This window comes from Vicugna pacos, chromosome 17, assembly GCF_048564905.1.
Source record: "Vicugna pacos chromosome 17, VicPac4, whole genome shotgun sequence".
Lineage (NCBI taxonomy): Eukaryota > Metazoa > Chordata > Mammalia > Artiodactyla > Camelidae > Vicugna > Vicugna pacos.
Genome location: NC_133003.1, coordinates 39,204,567 through 39,223,790, shown reverse-complemented (window position 1 = coordinate 39,223,790; position 19,224 = coordinate 39,204,567). Strand labels below are relative to the sequence as shown.

Genomic DNA, 19,224 nt, shown 5'->3' with positions numbered 1-19,224 from the left:
AATATTCTCTTTTTTCCTTCTTCAAAACATTCAGTAGAAAATTGAGGAAATTTGCCAGTTTTCCTGGTCATGATTGATGATCTGTTTGGCAAAAGACTGAGGGGGAGCATAATCGCTTCAATCAGAACGGGTAGACTGGGGATTTATCCAGTGGTCACCGTTGTCTGGTGAATTTAACCACACCGGGGACTCATCCCCGTGGCCCGCCCCTCACTAGTGCCCCGTCTGTGGACTGAATGAACGCTGCCCGACGTATCTCCCTCTCTTCGGGTTATCATTAAGGCTTATGAAAAAAACACTTCATCATTACTAATACACATTGTGCTCACTTTTACTGCAGTCTCCTGTTTGCAGACCATTTAGAATTAATTTTAAGTCTAAGGGCTTTTGAAATCTATTTGCAAGGTTCTATTTATAGTAAAATTGAGATGCATCAACTAAAATAAAAGTGTGTTACAGAGGCTATGAGCAGGAACTAGCATTCTTCCAGTGAAACAGCCCTTTCCCTTCTGCAGGGGAAGAAGAAGTTCTAAGGGGCTGTGTGATAGCTCCTTCCTTGAGCTGTTTCACCGTCATTCATGCTTGACAAGCATCCCGCACGTTGTATGAGGTTTACAACAAGGAAACAGATCGACTTAGTGCCACGGACTTTAACAGGGCTCTCTCTTTTCAACGGGCTCACCACATATTCCGCTCTCGTTTTGTGTTCATTCACAAACCTGCAAGCATGGGCTTTAATAAGTCCATTAAATCAGAGTGCAGGCTGTCACCAGGTTTTCTTGGGCTGTCATCTCCTCCTACCAGACTTTCCAGGACTAACAAAATCAACTGTCTGTTTTTGCTTTCAAGAGAAGCTTCTAAAACTATACACCGTAGTATGATCCTTAATGTGTTTTTCTTACCTACCTTTGAAACGGGAGAAGATTTTTGCTGGTTTTTTCCCCAAGGTGCTTCGAACACTGGGTGAAAAATTAGGAATCAGGAACTTTGGCAGGGGTGTGAGGGCAGGTCCTCTGTTCTGGGATGCCTCTCAGGAGACTTGACATTTGCGAACACCAAATGGTGGTGGAAGCAGGGATTTTTATTTTAGCATAATTTTGGTGGAAGCAGGGATTTTTATTTTAGCATAATTTTGTCTATGGATTCTGCCCAGGTGATGGCCACATCTGCGCAGAAGTCCCAGGCTAGAGCCAAGTTACTGACAGAGTCAGTGTGATTAAGGGCACTTGCTGGTGGGACCTCTTCAACAGGTGTCCCTCATTCTGTGGCCTCACGGCCTGTTTCATGGCTTCTAGGATTGAAGAAAGCTATGCCTAGAACGTGTAGTAATATCTTCAGAGGAAACAGCTTAGTGGTTAAGAACACAAGGGTTTGGAATCCACCTGCCTAGCTTCAAATTCCAGCTCTGCGTGTCCACACTCACCCCACAGACTAAAACTGAAATAGTGAAATAATCTTATTTGCACTTGCACTGAGAGCAGACCACTTGTAAGGTAGGTATCTCTCCAAAGACAGATGTCTGTTTCAGGATCTACTCTTATTACAAATCTATTTTTAGCTGCTCCCTACATGAGCACCGTTTTAGTATAAGGGACCCAAGATATTCTTAATAAATCTGTTGTCAGGTGGTTTTTCGCCTTTAGTTTTATCTTCCCGTTCATTTTTCCTGCCCTTGCAATTCATTCGGCTTTCATTCTACACAACGTGGGCTCAGACAACTCTGTAAGGGTTTTCGTTTAACACGTAACATTTCGTCCCACCTCTGCTTCTTTGTTCACGGTGCCCTAGGATTCCCTTTTCTAATTGTTTCATTTCTTGCTCTGGTCTCAGATCCACTAGGAGATCCAGACGATCACCCTTGACTTACCTCACCATGCAGAACATTTCTCATTTGTGTAGTAATTCTCTGCATAGAGTTAGTGATTCTAGGGCCCATTCTGTATAAACTGGGGAGAGTTTTCTTCTTCGGAAACATAATCCTTGTCCTGATCCTGATGGTCATACCAAACAGGGATGTTTGGGCAGATTGATTACTCTGTGCCTCAGTTTCCTTATCTGTAAAACAAGGGTAGTAATTGTACCTCCCGGTGATACTGTCATTAGGATGAATTACATAAACCTGTAAAAGTTCTACTGCTACTGTTACTCCTGCTGTTACCTTTGTTTTTGTTGTTGTTGTTGTTGATTTTTATGTAATGTTTCTGTCTACCAGCCACTCTGTGTCTTAGTTCCAGCTACTATAACAGGATACCATAGAGCAGGGGTCTTAAACAACAAACATTGATTTCTCATGGTTCTGGAGGCTGGAAGTCCCGCGACCAGGGTGCCGGCACGGGCAGGTCCTGGTAAAGGCCTCTTCCTGGATTTGCAGATAGGCAGGCAGCTTCTCGTTGTAGCCCCACAGGGTGGAGAGAGAGCCTGACTCCATCCCTTCCTTATTGGGATACGGTCCCACCGTGGGGTTCCATTCTTAAGGCCTAATTATCTCCCAAAGACCCCCCTTGCAATGCCATCCCAATGGGGGCTCAGGTTTCATATGTGAGTTTGGAGAGGACACAAACGTGGGGTCCATGATGCCCTGTATCTAGGGCAACTGAGCTCTTCCCTTCTCCTTCTGGAAGAGGGGGAGGAGGACAGAACACACAAGGTGGTTGGTCCCTCTCTGCCTTCTCTCTACCCCACCCTCTGATCCAAAGTGTACCAGACTCCTCGGCTTAGGTAGAAGACGGGGTCTGTGTGGTAAGGAAAGCTGGTTCAGTACATGTATTCAGCTCTGCAGGCTTCAGTAGCTGCCGTCTACCTGCCAGAAAAATCATTAGAGGATCCTTACCCAGTTTTATGTGGAGACACACTGCATAGAAATGTTCACTTGATAACCATAGCTTCCTGAAGCATACAGCTTGGCCCAACTCCAGAAAGGAACATTCTTTGATGTTACACGTTCTAGCAGAAAATTAGACTACTGAGAAAAATCTAGTGTGAGTGCATGGGACCTAATGAGAATCTGATTTTGTTTTCGTTAATGCATTAATTTTATAATCTAGTGACTGAGTAAGTCAGTACTGGTATATTAAACAAAGTGTTTTTCTTTTAAAGATATTCTGGAGTGTGTACAATAATATCCCTCCTGTGACTAGCCTGCCTTTGAGATGTAGTTACCATTTAATGAGAGGAGAGAGGCGACCACTTTGGTAAGTGTCTCCCATGTAATTTGAGGTGAAGGTGGGAGGGAAATGGTTGTGAACTTAATAAAAGACTTGCTTCATGCCAAAAGGGAATACCAGAGTGGATTTCTCCCAGTATTGTTGGAAAGGCATTTTAGCTATGACTTAATTTTGAAGTAAGCCCCTTTCCTCCTGCCCATTTCCCCCTGCGCTCTGAGACAATGAGCAGCTGTCCCAGCACCCCGGCACTGAGCGCCCCATTGCAGTCTCCCCATAAACAGCTCATCGTTAGCTCAGGGACAGTATGATGCAGGTCTTTGTATGGGGTGTGGCATCATTTGGACTTGTTCTTTCGCTTGTTCAGTCATGACCTGGACAGCGGGGTGAAAAAGCTAATAGGCTGGAAGAAGGAACAGATCTGGTTCCCACACCTATTGTCCGGTTGAACACAGATCCTGTCTCCTCAGGCGTATCTCACGTGGACCACACGGAAAGTGTAGGATACTGATCATGGCCCAGGGTCGAGGGGAAGGTGTCTTTTTCTTCTTTAATAGTTTGGAGTAGTGTTGAGGGTGGTGGACCATAAGCCAGTTTGCCTAGGCTGGAGTCCCAGTTAGTAGTAAATCCTTGTATCATGTCCCTTGACTATTCTAAGCTGTTTACTTACTAATAGCTCTTTAGTGGCAAATGACAGAAACTGAAGCTGAGCCAAGAAATGGAAGTTTTTGGCTCCTGTAGCTGAGCAGGCTACTGGGAGGGCTGATTTCTGGCAGATCTGGATGCTCCATTATTAGGAAGCTGACCCTGTCCATCAGATTTGCTTTGCTTTCCTCTCCATTGGTTTAGTTTTCAGGCAGGCTCTGCCACTTCATAAGCTCCAGTCTACACCCTCCAAGTCTATCCATGTCGGCATTCACCAGCCCCAATGAAATGCCAGGGTGGCTTTCATTGGTCCCCTGTGGGCCAGCTTTCCATCCCTGGCCAATCACAAAGACTCGAAGGAGGCAGTGTTCTCAAAAGGCAAACCTGGGTCATGAGCCCATCTTTAAATCTCAGATATGGAATCAACCATATCGAAGAGGGTCTGACATGAGAGTAGGGGACAAGTAGCTCCTTAAAGGGAAATCGGGGTGCTTTTGCCAGAAGGGGGGGCAGTTCCTAAACAGGGGAACAGTGGGTGTCCTATTAGGATAGGACACAAGGTTGACATGAGAATCAGATGAAATGGTGTCATGAACGTGACATCAGAATGTAAAGGCCTTCACACACATGAAGCACTTGAATTCGTCTGTCCATCCCCAGATAGTCTAGAGCACCTCTCATCACCACCTCCTTGAGGACGAGAACTTGGTGTCCCATCACCTTCCCCGCCCTTGTGGCCCCAAATCCCACTTTCTTCTCTTCCTATCTCCACCCCCTTCCTTTTTCTTCCATCTGCATCTGCTTCCATTAAAGCAAATGGGGGAGAGTTTATTGAAGAAAGCTCCATTGTGGTTTTTTTGTTTGTTTTTAACGTCACCTCATCATTAAACTGGATGTATGTGGAACTACTTAACCCATGAGAGTAACTTTGAACGCTGGTCTTTGATCCAGGGAAGAGGAGAGCAATGCAAAGGGTGGCGTGTGGAAGATGAAAGTCCCCAAGGACAGCACGGTAGGTTTGTTCTGAAACTTTCCTGGAAGCTAAGTTTGGGGTTGCAGCTGGCTGCATGTGATGAACCGCTTGTGCGTTTTAGACAGCCTGCCCGCTAGACTCAGAGCAGGACCGGGGGTAAGAAGTTCTGTTCTGCCCATGGTGGTTTTCTGCCTTCCACGGTCACCTTGAAAATATGTTGTGATTCTCTATAGAAATGGTTGTAATCGTGTGACTGCATCATGTAGTCTGGACGGCTGCGTGCTCGTAACGTTTGCAGAAAAGCTGATTGTGGCCGTTGTTTCTGCCCCAGCCGTAACTAGCACATGGAAGCTGGTTTACATAGTGAGAGGCAGGAGCCTACCCAGCAAAGGCTCCTCCTCTCCCCACCGCGGGGACAGGCACTTCTGAGGACGACCCTGGCACACAGGGTGGGCATGCGTGGGAGGCCTTGCATCTCGCGGTTCTTTGGGGTTTCACCGCGGGGCCGTGCCCAGTCTCCCTCTGGGGCTGATGAGAACGGGGTTGGTGGGACGGCCTGCGTGGTGCCCGTGGGCTGTGGTCCAACCCCAGAAACCTGGGTTTCCCAGGAGTGGACTCTAATTCACTGTACTGGCTGAAAAGGAACCTTCACATCTATTCTTAAGCCTTGGGAAACCCAAAGCGTCTTTGAAAATGGATGAAAGGGCAGATGCTACTCACCTTTTTCGTGGTTTCTTTCATGTGGATAAGCTCAAAGCATTGAAACGCCTCCAGAGACCCATAGGCGTGACCTGGCCTCTTTTCTCTAGAAGCGCAAATCTGAAGCTATGACCCCGTTTGTTTGTTAAAGATGCAAACTCTCATTAAGATGCATAGCTACAGGGTTTCCTGTTATTTGACATATGTAATTGAAGAAGTGTCAGGGGAGCAACTCACGAACCGGGGAAGGTTGGTGAGCTCTTCCTGCCCACCCCAGAAAGAGAGAAGGTGGTTTTTAATTTCAGTAAGAACATGTTTTCCTTGTTGTGTTCTCTATTTACTCACGCTAGACCTTGAATTCAAGTAGAAACAATCGTGATGTCAACGTTGGGTGAAGGGTATCTGAAAGACACTTTTGTCCTCACCCTCCTCGTCAGCTCTCTTGACCACTTTGAGTCACAAATGATAATGCTTTCATGTCTGTAGCAATGTCCTCATCCCAGGCAGCTCAGTCCAGTGTTAATTGTCACCCGGTCTGAATTCACACGGGAGAGGGAACGTTCCATCCCCGCCCACCACCCCCCCGCAGCATCATCTTCACCACTCACAGCACAAGAGACAGCAGGTGTGACAGACAGAAAACGGAAGGGGCGGTGTCTAGATGGGAGACAAGTGGACCAGAACGGAGGCTCTAGGAAAGAGAAAAGACAACCCCCCTTGAGAGTAAAGGTCACAGTGGCTCACTGCTGTTGTCTTGGTTAAACATTCAGCTAGGCTGCTTTCAGCTCATTAGAACATGATAGTACACACTCTTAATCTGGTTAATGTACACTGGGCACCTGGTCCAGAGCTGGCCCACAGCTATTCATGCAATGGAATGGATCCGAACTCGCGAGTCCTGTTGTTGCAGTCACAATGCTGAGCCCTTCCAACGCATTTGTGGACTAATTTCATGGTCACAGCAACCCTGGGAGGTCAGTCCTATTATTAGTCCCTATTCACCAAAGGAGACTGATGCTCAGAGACTGATATCCCGCCTGGCTCACGGAGACCCAGCTGGCTGTCAGGATTCAAACCCAGTGCTGGCAAAGCTCAGAGCCTGTGGACCACAATAAGGAAGAGAAATGGGACCCAGAAATTTTCGAGGAGGAGTAGCTGGAAGAACTTGTGGGCCTCCAGTTACCTGTGCATGGATGCTGGCTGCTGATTGGATGACTTCAGTAGACGAGATGCCAGAGTTTCTCCCTGGGACACACACACACACACACACACACACACACACACACACACACACACACACACACACACACACACACACACACACACACACACACACACACACACACACACACACACACACACACACACACACACACACACACACACACACAGTCATTTAGCAGGAACAGGATGCCTTCAAGTGAATGGAAACTTGCAAATCTCTGGTGTTAGATAAACCAGAAATGTCCTTAAATGTTCTTCACTTGGGTAACCTTGGAAGTACCTTATAAATTGCACAAAAAAACAGGGAAGAGTTTTAAAGAGAAGGATTTTACTAATCATCTTCAGTTACAACCAGATGATGCATTCTGAATCAGCCAGAGGTAAAGATATTGGAAGGCGGAAAGTCATTTGAATGTATTTTCCCCACTTTCTTCTGACCTTCTTTAGGGGTGTCCCTAGCAATGAACTTTGTGACTTTGGACACCGAGTTGTCCAGACATGGGGTTTGTGACTTGGGATCCCTTTTGTCTATCTGTGTAAAGTTAAAACATAGTAGGTGCCACCATGTGAGTGTTTACACCTGTGATTTAAAGAGGTCTGCGGGCTCCAGATAAGGGCACGGAAGGGCATGTGACGTTAAAGAAAATGTGACTTGTGTAGCTCCTGAAGTTAATTGTTTAAAAATAAATGTTTTTTTCTTTGTTTTTTGTTTGTTTGTTATTCTTTTCCCACACCAGTCCACAGTTTGGAAGGAGTTGTTGTTAGCGACTATCGGGGAGCAGTTCACAGACTGTGCGGCCGCAGGTAATGAAGCCCACAGCCCTGGTCCCCCCACTGCCGCACGCTTGGCTGGTGCTTGATGCTTTTGTGGTTTGACTTTTTATGTATTTTGAAGTTGTTCACTTTGTACCTGTGAAGTTCCTTAGATTTTCTCATGTGATCATGGTATTTAGAGTTATATGTATATGTACATATGTATACTTACATATGTGTACATTATATACACGTGTATGTGCTTCTGTATTTTTCCCACTTATAGCTCATCTTAATAGTAGCCACGACCATCTGTCTAAAATAAATGGACAGGAAAAGAATTTTTTTAATTGAAATATAATTGACATACATTATATTCATTCCAAGGGCTCTTAACACAATTTGGGGTAGATTTCTTATATCCGTTTCAATTCTTCCAGAAGGGACAAGTGCCTTTGTGGTCGAGTGAAGTTTGTCGTTAGGTATCACCATCCCTTTTGTCCCTCTCATCCTTGCCCCTTCCTCCTGTCCCTTCTAGTCAGACTGAGCGATAAAGGGGAGGTGAGGGGGAGTCACCATTATTACCTGTGATCCCACAAAGAGGCTGAAAGGTAAAGCCTTCAGGACTTTGCTTGGAAGACCGTTTTCAAATACTGCGTGAATTTCTGAGAGCCCTGTGAGTGCGTTTTTATTTTGCTAGGTTTTGTTTTTTTAATTAAAGTATAGTTGATGCACAAAACCACGTAAGTTACATGCACACAGCATAGCGATTCGTTTTCAAAGGCTATGCCACATCCATAGTCATTACACGGTATTGACTGTATTCCCCGAGCGTATTTTACACCTAATCATTTGCACCTTGTAATATCCCCTACCCCAGTTCTATTTTGCCTTGTTTTTTTGTCATGAAGCCACTCAAAGAGGAAAACTGAATTTCTAGTTTAAAGTTCTGTTTCCTGTTGGGATAGTTCCTTCTGGATGCTTCTGAGGTAACATTGAGAATAACATTTTTTCTGTTCAGCTTTCTGTTACAGTTTTTTTTTTTAACTAATTGGTATTGATTGATTTGATCTCACACTTCTTAGATGGCGCTACCTTGGGGAACCCCTGTAGGCCTAGCCAGTGCCATGGCAGGTTTCAGAATTATCTCGCTAACAGTTCTAGTAGTTCTACTTTTGTTTTTCTTAATTCTTTTTTTTTTTTTAATTTTTTGGGGGTGGGGGAGGGCTTTATTTATTTATTTATTTTTCTAGTGGAGGTGCTGGGAATTGAACCGAGGCCCTTGTGCATGCTAGGCCTGCACTCTACCATTAAGCTATACCCTCCCACCTGTTTTTCTTAATTTTGACACCTCTTTTGATTCACTTAAAACAAAACCCGGGTTACGATGAAACTGTCTTAAAAGTATAGATTCCTTCCGTTTTCATAGGGAGTAGTTAGCAACTTTACAATATGTAGTCAAAAATACGTCTTTGGTATAATTATAAACACAGGAATCCCTGGGGGAGGAAGTTTTCTGTATGAATTATTCCTGCTTCCAGAACCAGAACCTGGGAAAATAACCTAAGTCGTAATAAACAGCCAGGGTTGAGTAAAGAAGACCTATTGTTCTGGGGTTGACTTCGGAATGAGAGCGCCATTAACTATTAACCGTTAGCTCTTCCATTAACCTAGCTCTCGCACCTGCACCAGTTCAGCCAACCTCTCTGGTCCTCACTTCCCCCATCTTTAAACAGCGGCTCCTCCGAGCTCTCACCTCATCTGCTGCCAGTACCCTAAACCGATCAGGCTTTTGTTGGTTCATTCCCCTTATGAATGTTACGTGTTTGTGGTTGGATCTTCCTTTAAACATGAGCTGCTGCCTTTTTACCATGCTGTTTCTGCACGTGCTGTGCTAGGAGGCTACATCTTGAGTACCAAAATCCAAGCCAAACTGAAATATTGACAGTTTAGCATCTTCAGCACCCATCAGTTACAGTGCCCTCTGACCAAGAACGTAGACATGGGCAGAACCAAGAGACTGGAAAATGCCCATCTTTCCCTAAAAGGCCACGCTAGTGTCTTGACGACTCTTCTTGAAAGTGGTAAACCCCAAAGCTTCCCTCTTTACTTGATTTTATGTTCACATGAAATTTAACATTGAGCCCTAGCAAGTACGTTTTGAAGGTCAATTAAAAAATCAGAAAGCTGTACATAAGACAGATTTCTTGATGGAAAAATAAGTTTCTCTGGATGGCCATGATCAGGTACTATTTATTTTGGGGGGAAATTTTTGTTTAAATGTGACATGTATACAGCAAAGGATGCAAATGCCAATGTGTATAGCTTGATAAATATTCCCAAAGTGAACAGATCCCTATAATTGGCATCCAGATGAAGGAGCAGAACACTACTAGCCCCCGAGAATCCCGCCTCGCCCTCCCTTCCCTCAAAGGTGGCCACCGACCTAAGTTCTGATGCCGGAGACTGATTCTGCCAGCTTTCAAACATTTCTACACATGGAGTTATTTAGTGATCAAGTCATACATATTTAACCAGAATCGAATTTATTTAAAAAGGAAAGGAGGAAGAGAGGGAAAGAAGGAATGAAGGCGGGAAGGGGAAGATGGAAGAAAGAAAGGAATTATTTTACTGATGGTGAACTCCTTTAGTAAGTAGGACATGTCCTCATTTAAATTTAAATGCTGGACCCTCTTACCCTCCAGCAGGCAATTGGAAGAACTGATGGCGTAAATATTGAGATGTACAGATTGACAGTAAATAAGGGAAATTCGGCAAAACATAGTAACTGAAGTAGAATTTCCAAACTTCAGTAACGCTCACCTTTCACCTTTTGCTTATTGATGCTGAGTGTATGGGTGCAGAGAGGTGACCCTGTTTCAGTCTTATGCCACAAACATGGAAGCCAGGAATTGAAACTATTTACTCCTCTCATTTTGCCACACATTAATATACACAAAGTGGCTCCTTAGGACAGTGCAAAACCTTACTTACCCAGCCACCATTCTGAAATATCTGCAGAGGAGCCCCACATCTAGAATTTAGTTTAGTTTTTTTGGGTTTTTTTTTTTAAGACCTACATTAATCAACAGATAAATGCTCTCCGCCCATTCGCTGAAGCACTGCAATAGCAGAGCCACACTTAGAAAATACGTACTCTTACTTTGTACACAGTGCTGACAGGTGGTCATTGGTTCTCTAGCCCACAGTTTGAACCGGAAGCGGGGATGGCTAGGGAGAGGCACTAGAGGAGCAGGACGGATTAATAGGAAAGGAGCAGACAGGCAAACCACAAAAAGCAGGATGAGCAACTCGGAGCACGCAGCCAGGGCCCAAGTCAGTTTTGGGGCACGAACCACTAACCACCCCAAGATCTCTGAATGACTGTCAGGAAGTCAGGCGAAATACTTGCTATGTTCTTAACAAAGATAGTCAAGCATCGAGGAAAAGTTCACTTGAGTTCACTTGGCTTTCAGAGGGCCGAGCATTATGCAATGTGTTTTAGAAAAAGTCTCATCAACACAGAAATGAGAAATAGTCAAAAGCTTTGGGAACATCTTAAAAAGGGTAAATTACTTATCTGGAAAGTTTCTTTGGCCAGGACACTGTGTTTATCTCAGTCCCCAGACAAATATAATGTGACCGCTACAGCTTTTGCCCGCTCCCTTGCTTTTGCTTACTTGCGATTCCCCTTAGAAATAGAATTTATGACGAGTCCTGTGGGCCAAGTTCTTTTGACCATCTTCTCCATAACTGACTGATAAAGTGATAAGTGCTTAGAAACCTACTCCGGCGGCTTTGAAATGGTCACTCATTTCTTTTTTCCCCTCGCTTTCCCCTCAGATGACGAAGTAATAGGAGTTAGCGTCAGCGTTCGGGACCGAGAGGACGTCGTCCAAGTCTGGAATGTAAATGCCGCGTTAGTGGGTGAAGCCACTGTTTTAGAAAAGATCTATGAACTCCTGCCCCACATATCTTTTAAAGCAGTATTTTATAAACGTAAGTGCTTCATTTCCAGTTACTACTTATTCTATCATACTTTTAAAGACAGAAACTGTGTTGCAAATGAGGTGAAGGGAGAATCACTTGAAATTATCTCATCCAGTAAATAATTCAGTAAAGCACTTTGAAGTTTCTAAAAAAAAAGAAAAAAGTTTTAGTCTCAGAAATTAAAATGATATTTTTATTGTCACCTTAAACACCCGGATCAGAAAGGGAGACTGCATGTTGTTTTTGTTATTGCGAAAATTTAAACCCGACCTCAAATTTGTCATTCTCAGAAAAGATTACCTTCCATTTGAAGCAACAATAACAAAAATGTTATTATATGAGCTGGCAGGTAGATTTTCAATCATCCCTTCATAAACAGGAGTTTATAACGTATAACATCTGTGTTTGTGGAGGAACTCGGTCTGAGCACAGGCACGATTGAATGTTCTACTGAAATGCTAATACGTCCTCATTACGGATGACTGTGACACAGAAGAGAACTCACGCATAGTGGTGAAATGTTAACAGTATGAATAGGTGTGTGGACCCATTGTTTCCATCATGATTCATGTTCATTGCTTTTGTGTGCTCTTTTGAAAAAGTCATCTTTTTCATAATGAAAGCAGCTTAGTGCCATAAAATCAACGTTTGGTAGATCAAACTGCAGGTTATAGTTTTCACAATGAGTTCCAGGAAAAGATTGACAGCCCTACACGTAGGTGATGGATTTCCTATTTTCCAAACCATCCCAAGAGTCAATAACCAAATTTTTTTTAACTGCGGTATTTCATTGAATCTAAGATGCCCTTGACGATAAGTATTATTTTAGGATTTCTAAGAAAGAAAGATAAAAACGCTCCTAATTAAACTGTGACACATTCTTGAGTCCAGGGGTCTCCAGACGTGCAGTGGGGAGTCAGGAGCGCATCTTAGAATTGCTGAAATACACCCCATTATAGTTGCACTTTTCCAAACCCCTTGCCAAAGAGGAGAAGAAAAAAAAATCAAACTTTGTTTTGTGATTGTCTTAGTATGATATGAAAGCTAAGGCCTCCCTCTAAGGAGTCATAAAGCCCCAGGCCCAGTGATTTAGAGTTTAAGCAGTGGGACTGATCTGCTACTACAGATATGCAGGAGGTGCTTAGCTTCTGAATTTTAAATGAAGGTTTAAATAAAAGAGACAGGAAGGTGGCACTGCGGAGGAGGTCGCTTACTGGTCATGCAGTGCGAAAATTGCACGTCCGTAGATGCAATTTTGATTCCTTTGGGAACCCTCATTGTATTTTCAGCCCAGGTATTAATTGAAAGGTCACTGAGGGTCTTTTACTTCTTTCTGCTGTACGAGACTAACTCCAGCAGAAGCTCTCCGACAGGAAGTGTGTTTCACCGCCATTTACAAACAGGGCTCACACGTCGTTGACCGCCTTTGCCCCAGCTCCACATTTGACTCCAAAGAGGACAAAAGCAATTTGGAATCTCTTTAAGTCAGGCACTCGCTCTGGATTTTGGTCCCATTTCAACAGTGTGACCTTGAGCAAGTCATAGTTTCTCATCGTTTCACTTTCTCGTCTAAATATCGAGGAGGTTGGTCTTAAATGATCTCCAAGGTCCCTTCTGCTTCAAAATTCTCTGATTAAAATTTCTGGGTAACACGTTGGTTACCAGCAGCCTCAGCATAATAGGAGAGTGGCGGCCACAGAGATAATTAGGCCACAGAGCAGTGGGGCTAGTTTCTAGGGCGGTGTGGCAATACTCAGGTAAGAGCAAGCCGGGATGAGTCATTGCCTTCCTTGTTGTGATGGCGGGGTAGGGGAGGGGGGAGAAAAGCACCAAAGTGAGGCGGGGAAGGTTGCAGCTCGCAGAATGGACACCCTGAAGTGAGATGCCGTTGTGACGTCTGTGAGCAAGGCAGAACTAGCCAGGGGTCTCAGTGGAAATCCTTGTTTGAATGGCATACATGAGCACTTAAAGAAAGATCATTCAAATACAAATTGGAATTGGAAAAAACAAGCAATTCTCTTTATTTTCCTTAAAGCAGGCAGTCCTTTACTCAGTAGGGTTATACACCATATGCTGCAGAATTGATTTGGAAAACTGAGGTTTGGGCAGAAATTGTATTCACAGCCTGAATACAATTTCTGGGAGAGCTAGGTTAGAGATCGCCAACCTCACGCTATTCCTCTGTCTCGTTAGTAAGATCCTGGTGTAAGTATTCACAGGTGTGCAGGAGCCACGGGGCCTGGCAGATTTTCCTGTGTAGAAGGAGCCCTGGTGAATTTGGGCAGGGCCTCCAGCCGGGGAGGCGGGGTGGGGTGAGCATCCGGCTGTTAAGTTCTCTGTGAGTTGTATACAGATGGGTTTTTTGACTGAGAAACTTAAATGAACGGGGACCCCCCCCACAAATTCTGTTAGGTTCTTCAGAGCAGCTGAATGACAAATGTCTTTGATGTGAGAATTGTTTCGAGCAGAGGTTGGCAAACTACACTGTCAAGCCAAATCTGCCTCCTTCCCACCTGTTTTTGTAGGGGCTGCAGCTAAGAATGCTTTCACATTTTTAAACAGAAAAAAAATCACAAGAAAAACTACATTTTGTAATATACGTACGTTGTATGAAATCCAAATTACAGTGTATACATATATATAAGGTGTGTTGGCCCCCAGCGATGCCCATTTGGTTGCACATCCTCTGGGCGGCTTTAATGTTGCAAGGGCAAAGTTAAGAGTTGGGAGGAGACCCTGTGGCCCACAAAGCCTAAGGTATTTATTCTATGCCCTTTCCCAGAAAAAAAGTTTGCTGACTCCTGGCTTTGAACGTTTCTGTATTCCCCTTCAACCAGGGCTGACCAAGACCAACAGAACTTTCTCTTGTTTCTCCCAATTCTGAATGTTCTGTGGTATCTCTATACCCCAGCAGAATCGCACTGTCTCAACAGTGACCACCCCAAACTGTCCCCTCACCCTTAGAAGTGATAAAACTCTGTGGCCAGTTCCCATCTCCTGATTAAGAGTCGAGAGCCCAGCGTCACCAAGAGGTCTGTGGCTCCCCGCTTGACCCAGCCGCACCGTGTGTTTTATTGCAGAGCTGGCCACGTTGTTCTTTGATGTCGGCTCTAAAAATCTTTCTTTAAAAGATTTTTTTTAAATGTACATATAATAAGTGAAATATTGGTTAAAGCTCCGCATGTGAGAAATGTTTGATTCAGTCATTTCGGATGACTGGCCACCCTTAGGACTTTGGTCAACCCAAGGAAACCTCGAGAGCCATAAACTATGCTTCTCCCAGGGTTTTATCCGGGTGGAGAGCAGGTTTGGGTGAGCATCCAGGATGACCCTGAATGGAAAATGGTTTTGTTCCCCCACCCAACCCTGTACTACGCCCATACTAGTCTGAGGAATTTAGTTCATCTTAAAAATACAGACTTGGGAGGGGCTTCGGCGGTGAAATGGTCCAGCCCATGTGTGCCTTCCTAGGACATCCTTCACTGCCGGTGAGGGGCGGGGAGGACAGAGCACGGGGATCCCGAGTGGCCCTCGGCTTTATCAGACCCAAGTCCCAGTGACTTTCCCACTTGGAAGAAGAGGATCTGCCCTTGCTCAGTGACGACGGTTCACCAGGTCCCGGAAGTGGATTTTCAAACTCGGCCTTTTGCCTTGGAGGAAATACTATGCATTTCACAGGTCTCCCAGTTCCCACTTCCACTTTATAAAAATTTAAGTCTTCGAAAATATTTTTGGTAGCATCATTTCTTATTCTAGGGTTCCTAGTTGTAATGAGTCATTTTGCAAGCCAGGCAGTAGGTCTGGAAAAAAGAAAGAAAAAAAAAATCATGATTGGGAAAAATAAAAGACCCATCCATTTCATGAAATGTCACTTCCCACAGAGGGTGTTTACAGGTCGGGGGACATAAGAGAACTGCTACCACCCTTGTGTTGTTCTTCCTTTTGTTTTCCTTTTGTTTCTTTGATTTTTATAAAGCTAGGCCTGTGAATGGTCCTGTCTCCGTCTGCGAGGCCCCTCCCCCATGCACCCCGTGGGGCGCGTTTTCCCTGCGGCAGCATTTGCTCGCAGCCCGCCCCCCCCCCATCAGCCTGTCCGGATTACTCATCCTCTCCGGCACAGCAAGCAGAAACAGGCAGCGTGCCCATTGCTTGTTTATTCCTTGTTTTAATTTTCATTATTACGTTTCTCAGGAAATGCACGCCTTAGTTAACAGTTACTGGCACAAAAAGGTATTTGAGTTCTTGCCAACGTTTGGGGAAACTGAATGAGATGCCTTAGAGGAGGGTTGCCCCATCCTTTGCTTAAAGTTTTCTTTCCTTTTTTTCTTTTTTGTTTTTTTTCTGTCCTTTAGCCCATGAAGAGCACCATGCTTTTGAAGGTGGACGTGGAAAACACTAATTGCACTCTGTAAAGAATTCTTTGTCCTTTGCTGATTGGTTTTGGAAACGGTCTTAACAGGAGGGAGAGTGAAGAGAAGACTTGCCGAAGCCCGATGCTGGTCAATTTAGAGTGGGTTTCTGTCCTTGCAGTTTGAGCAATTAGGACTCAAAGTGGCAGGTGGGGTTGGGGGGGGGTCGTGTGGGTTTCTGCCTTCACATTACTTGGTTTTTTTTTTTTGTTATTTTTTTTTTTTGGCTTTCTGAATTCTCTGTTCTTTTTGCTCCCTTTTTTTTTTGCCCCTTTAAATTCCTCATTCATTCTAATTATTGTTTTCTATACTCCCCTTTCATTGAGGCACAAGAAATGGGTTTCCCTTTAAGTAGCTCTGCTGTACCTAGTTAACGAGTATATGCATTATCTTGACAATACTGCTTTTGAAAACCACACTGTACTCGGAGGAATACTAGCTTGGTGAAACCTGTCTTTTGATTATTTGTTGTGACACATTTCTACACACTCTGCAATGGGCATTGTTTTTTCTGTCCCAGGGAAAAGAAAAACCACACTTAATCTGATTTTGTACTGACAGCACACACATCTTTTTTTTTTTTCTCTCCTTTTTAAGAAGTGTTTTTTTTTTTAAAGAGATGAAAGGAAAATAATAGTTGGGTTGCCAAACATAAAAACTATAATCACAGTTGAGTATGAGGATATAAATCAAACCGTAGATCTTTGGACCCTCCGTGGAAATATTTTCTAACCAGAACTTCAATTTGGCCTTTGCAAAAAGAAGACTTAGAGTAGTAGCAAGGTGTTTGTCTCAATAGGAAACCTTATAATTTCCTATTTAAAGGGGAGGTGTTATTTTAATTGTTTGAATTAAGCTGCTTCTGAATTTTGGATGTGCGTACCACTTGGGGCTTTCCAAATCATTGTAGACACGTTTTGTTAAATGACCCCCTTTTCCTGCTCACATTGTGTGTCGTTTCCAATTCTCGATCATCCTCCAGCCTGGCCAGCTTTCCCCCCTGCCTTTTCCGTGTAGGAACCCAAGTTAAATCTCATTTCAAGATGAATGTGAACGTTCACAAAGTTGAACTCTGAATGCATTCTGTACATACTAATTTTTGGAATTGTTGAGCTATGTTGTATTATGTTACCAAATAAATACTGGTTTTAGTAGAAGGAAATGACCACCCTCTGGAATGCTCCGAATGTTCCAGTTTCCCTCTCTCCATTCTGCCCACGCCTCTTACCGCTTTTACCTGAAAAAGGCAGGGCCAGTTGAAGACACTGCCTCCTGCTGGCTTTTTTCTGGTGTCAGGGGAGCTTGGGCATGCTTACACACTTCACAGAAGGGCGGTGTGCTCAGAACTTCATCGTACCCAGGATTTTTAATTCCTCTTGCAGTACTAACTAGCAGAGAGAGGTGGGGCTCCTTTCAGCCTCCAACCTGTGTTTGTATATAAAATTCTCCATTCAAGTATTTTAAAGGACTTCAAACAATATCTGTTTATAAAAGTTGTGCCCTTCACTTGCATTACTAACCACATCAACCATAATAACAGTGATCATAGTTTTTTATTTTTTTTTTAAATGCTTTGTTTCTAAACTTGAGTTTCTTCAGTGATTTCATAATGAGGTATAAGGCTATCAGACCCATTTTTCAAAAGCCTAGAACGTGTCTCTTTAAACATTGTACTAACACCCAACTTGTTTTTAAATTATTCATCAAGGATTTTTAAAAAAATATTCTGGACATGAATTTAAATTTTTTTTATAATATAAGTATTTTTCTGATAGATTAGAAAAAAGGATATAATTGACTTATCTTCATTATGATTGTCATATATATTTCCATAAGTAAATGGATTTTGAAGTATTTTTATTTTTGAACTTTATTTAAAGGATTGTGATGACGTGTTCAACTTTTGCATGTATGTAGCCTGTGAAGTAAAAAATAAAATGAAAGAAATAGGAATGTTAGGCTTCCAGTAATGTTTTCTAGTTTCTGTTGTTTATGATCATGAAACATGGCTTAACACACAAAGTTAAGATTTTTGTCCCAGAGACCTTGTGCAACTCTTTATGACCCTGTGGAAAATACCAACTGTGAGAAGGATTTAAGTTGCCTCAGTTAAGGACCTATCACCCAAATGACTCTAAGAGAGGATTTTGTCAGATTTCGGTTTGGAAATTGTTTTAATTGAATATTTAGTTCATAAGAGACAGTGTATGAACTAAGCTGATTTAATCAGTTTAAAAGCCTCTCATTACCTTTTTGGATTAAAGAAGCTAATGCTCTTTTGAGATACAAGGAAATATTTTGTGGGGCATGTGACTTCTGTGTTAGGGCAGCGTCCCCGCCTCGCCCACTGCTGGGGAGAGCGGGCCCTTGCAGTGGAATGCGCGTGTCTTTCAGCCCAGTCCTTGCAGGTGTAGCCGGACTCTGCAGAGAGCCATCCGGAAGCCAGAGCGCTCCGTTTCTGGGCTTTGTGATTCCTCAAGGTCTGTGATGCGGAGCCAGGGCTCTGACTGAACTCAGTACGCTTTTTCTCTTCCCATTCGTCTCCAGGCTGCCAGATCTCACGTGCTTGCTTACATTCAGGGAAGTTATACCCCTTAAATAAGGACGGATAATACCCATTTAAAGTAACCTGTCTGTATTTCAGTTTTCTAAGTGCCTTCTGAAGTGCTCACTTATTCCATTTTAATATTTCCTCCTCTGCCCTCATCACTTCTCCACATTCTGCAGTGAGGGCATACTTTACAGAGAACATGTCCATTGAATAGACTATGTGTATTCAATTCATGATACAGCGGTCTGAGAAAAAACACGAAAACACAATTCTAGTAAACTTGAAGTGACTTTAACTGAACTCTAACCTCCTCTACTCTCTTGAATTTAGCTCATGTCTGCGTCATACACACAGTCACAAGACTTTGTTCTTAAGAGAAACTTTGCGTATAATTGGGTCCACTAGACACAATGTATACTCCACCAACAGAGAGACTGTCTTTAGTGAAAGGACAGGGGACTAGGCAGCATGACAGAGGCGGGCATTGAAGCCAACAGGCTGCAGCCCAGCCCAGGCTCCCTTAAACAGGGAACACTACAGTCTGTCACTCTAACCCCAGAACAGGTCACCCCGATCAAGCATGAAATGTCTGATCTGATCTGGCTCCTGGTCTACCTCTACATAATTGGGTGTCCTTGTTATAAACAGCTCCCATTTTCTCCCTCTCATCCTCAGTGACTGAAGCAGTGTCACAGTTTAGCGTTTGAAAATCACCTTATTATTACAGGAAGTGGGTCTTTGCTATAAGGTCCCCAACTCTTAGAGGACCCCAACTTCTGTACTTAGACAGAACTGACGGCACGTGGAGCCATCACATGG

General features: G+C 43.7%; 1 protein-coding gene across 1 annotated transcript in view; it reads left to right on the top strand.

Annotated features, from left to right (window-relative positions):
* Positions 1-17,820, top strand: part of EIF4E3 (eukaryotic translation initiation factor 4E family member 3) — a 37,514-nt gene extending 19,694 nt beyond the window's left edge. Inside the window, exons 3-7 of the mRNA XM_072941709.1 lie at positions 3,097-3,191; positions 4,758-4,818; positions 7,440-7,506; positions 11,299-11,454; positions 15,798-17,820. Of these exons, the coding sequence (XP_072797810.1) occupies positions 3,097-3,191; positions 4,758-4,818; positions 7,440-7,506; positions 11,299-11,454; positions 15,798-15,844 (426 nt within the window). The 3' untranslated portion in view covers positions 15,845-17,820. The remainder of the gene's footprint in view (positions 1-3,096; positions 3,192-4,757; positions 4,819-7,439; positions 7,507-11,298; positions 11,455-15,797) is intronic.
* Positions 17,821-19,224: the final 1,404 nt, after the last annotated feature.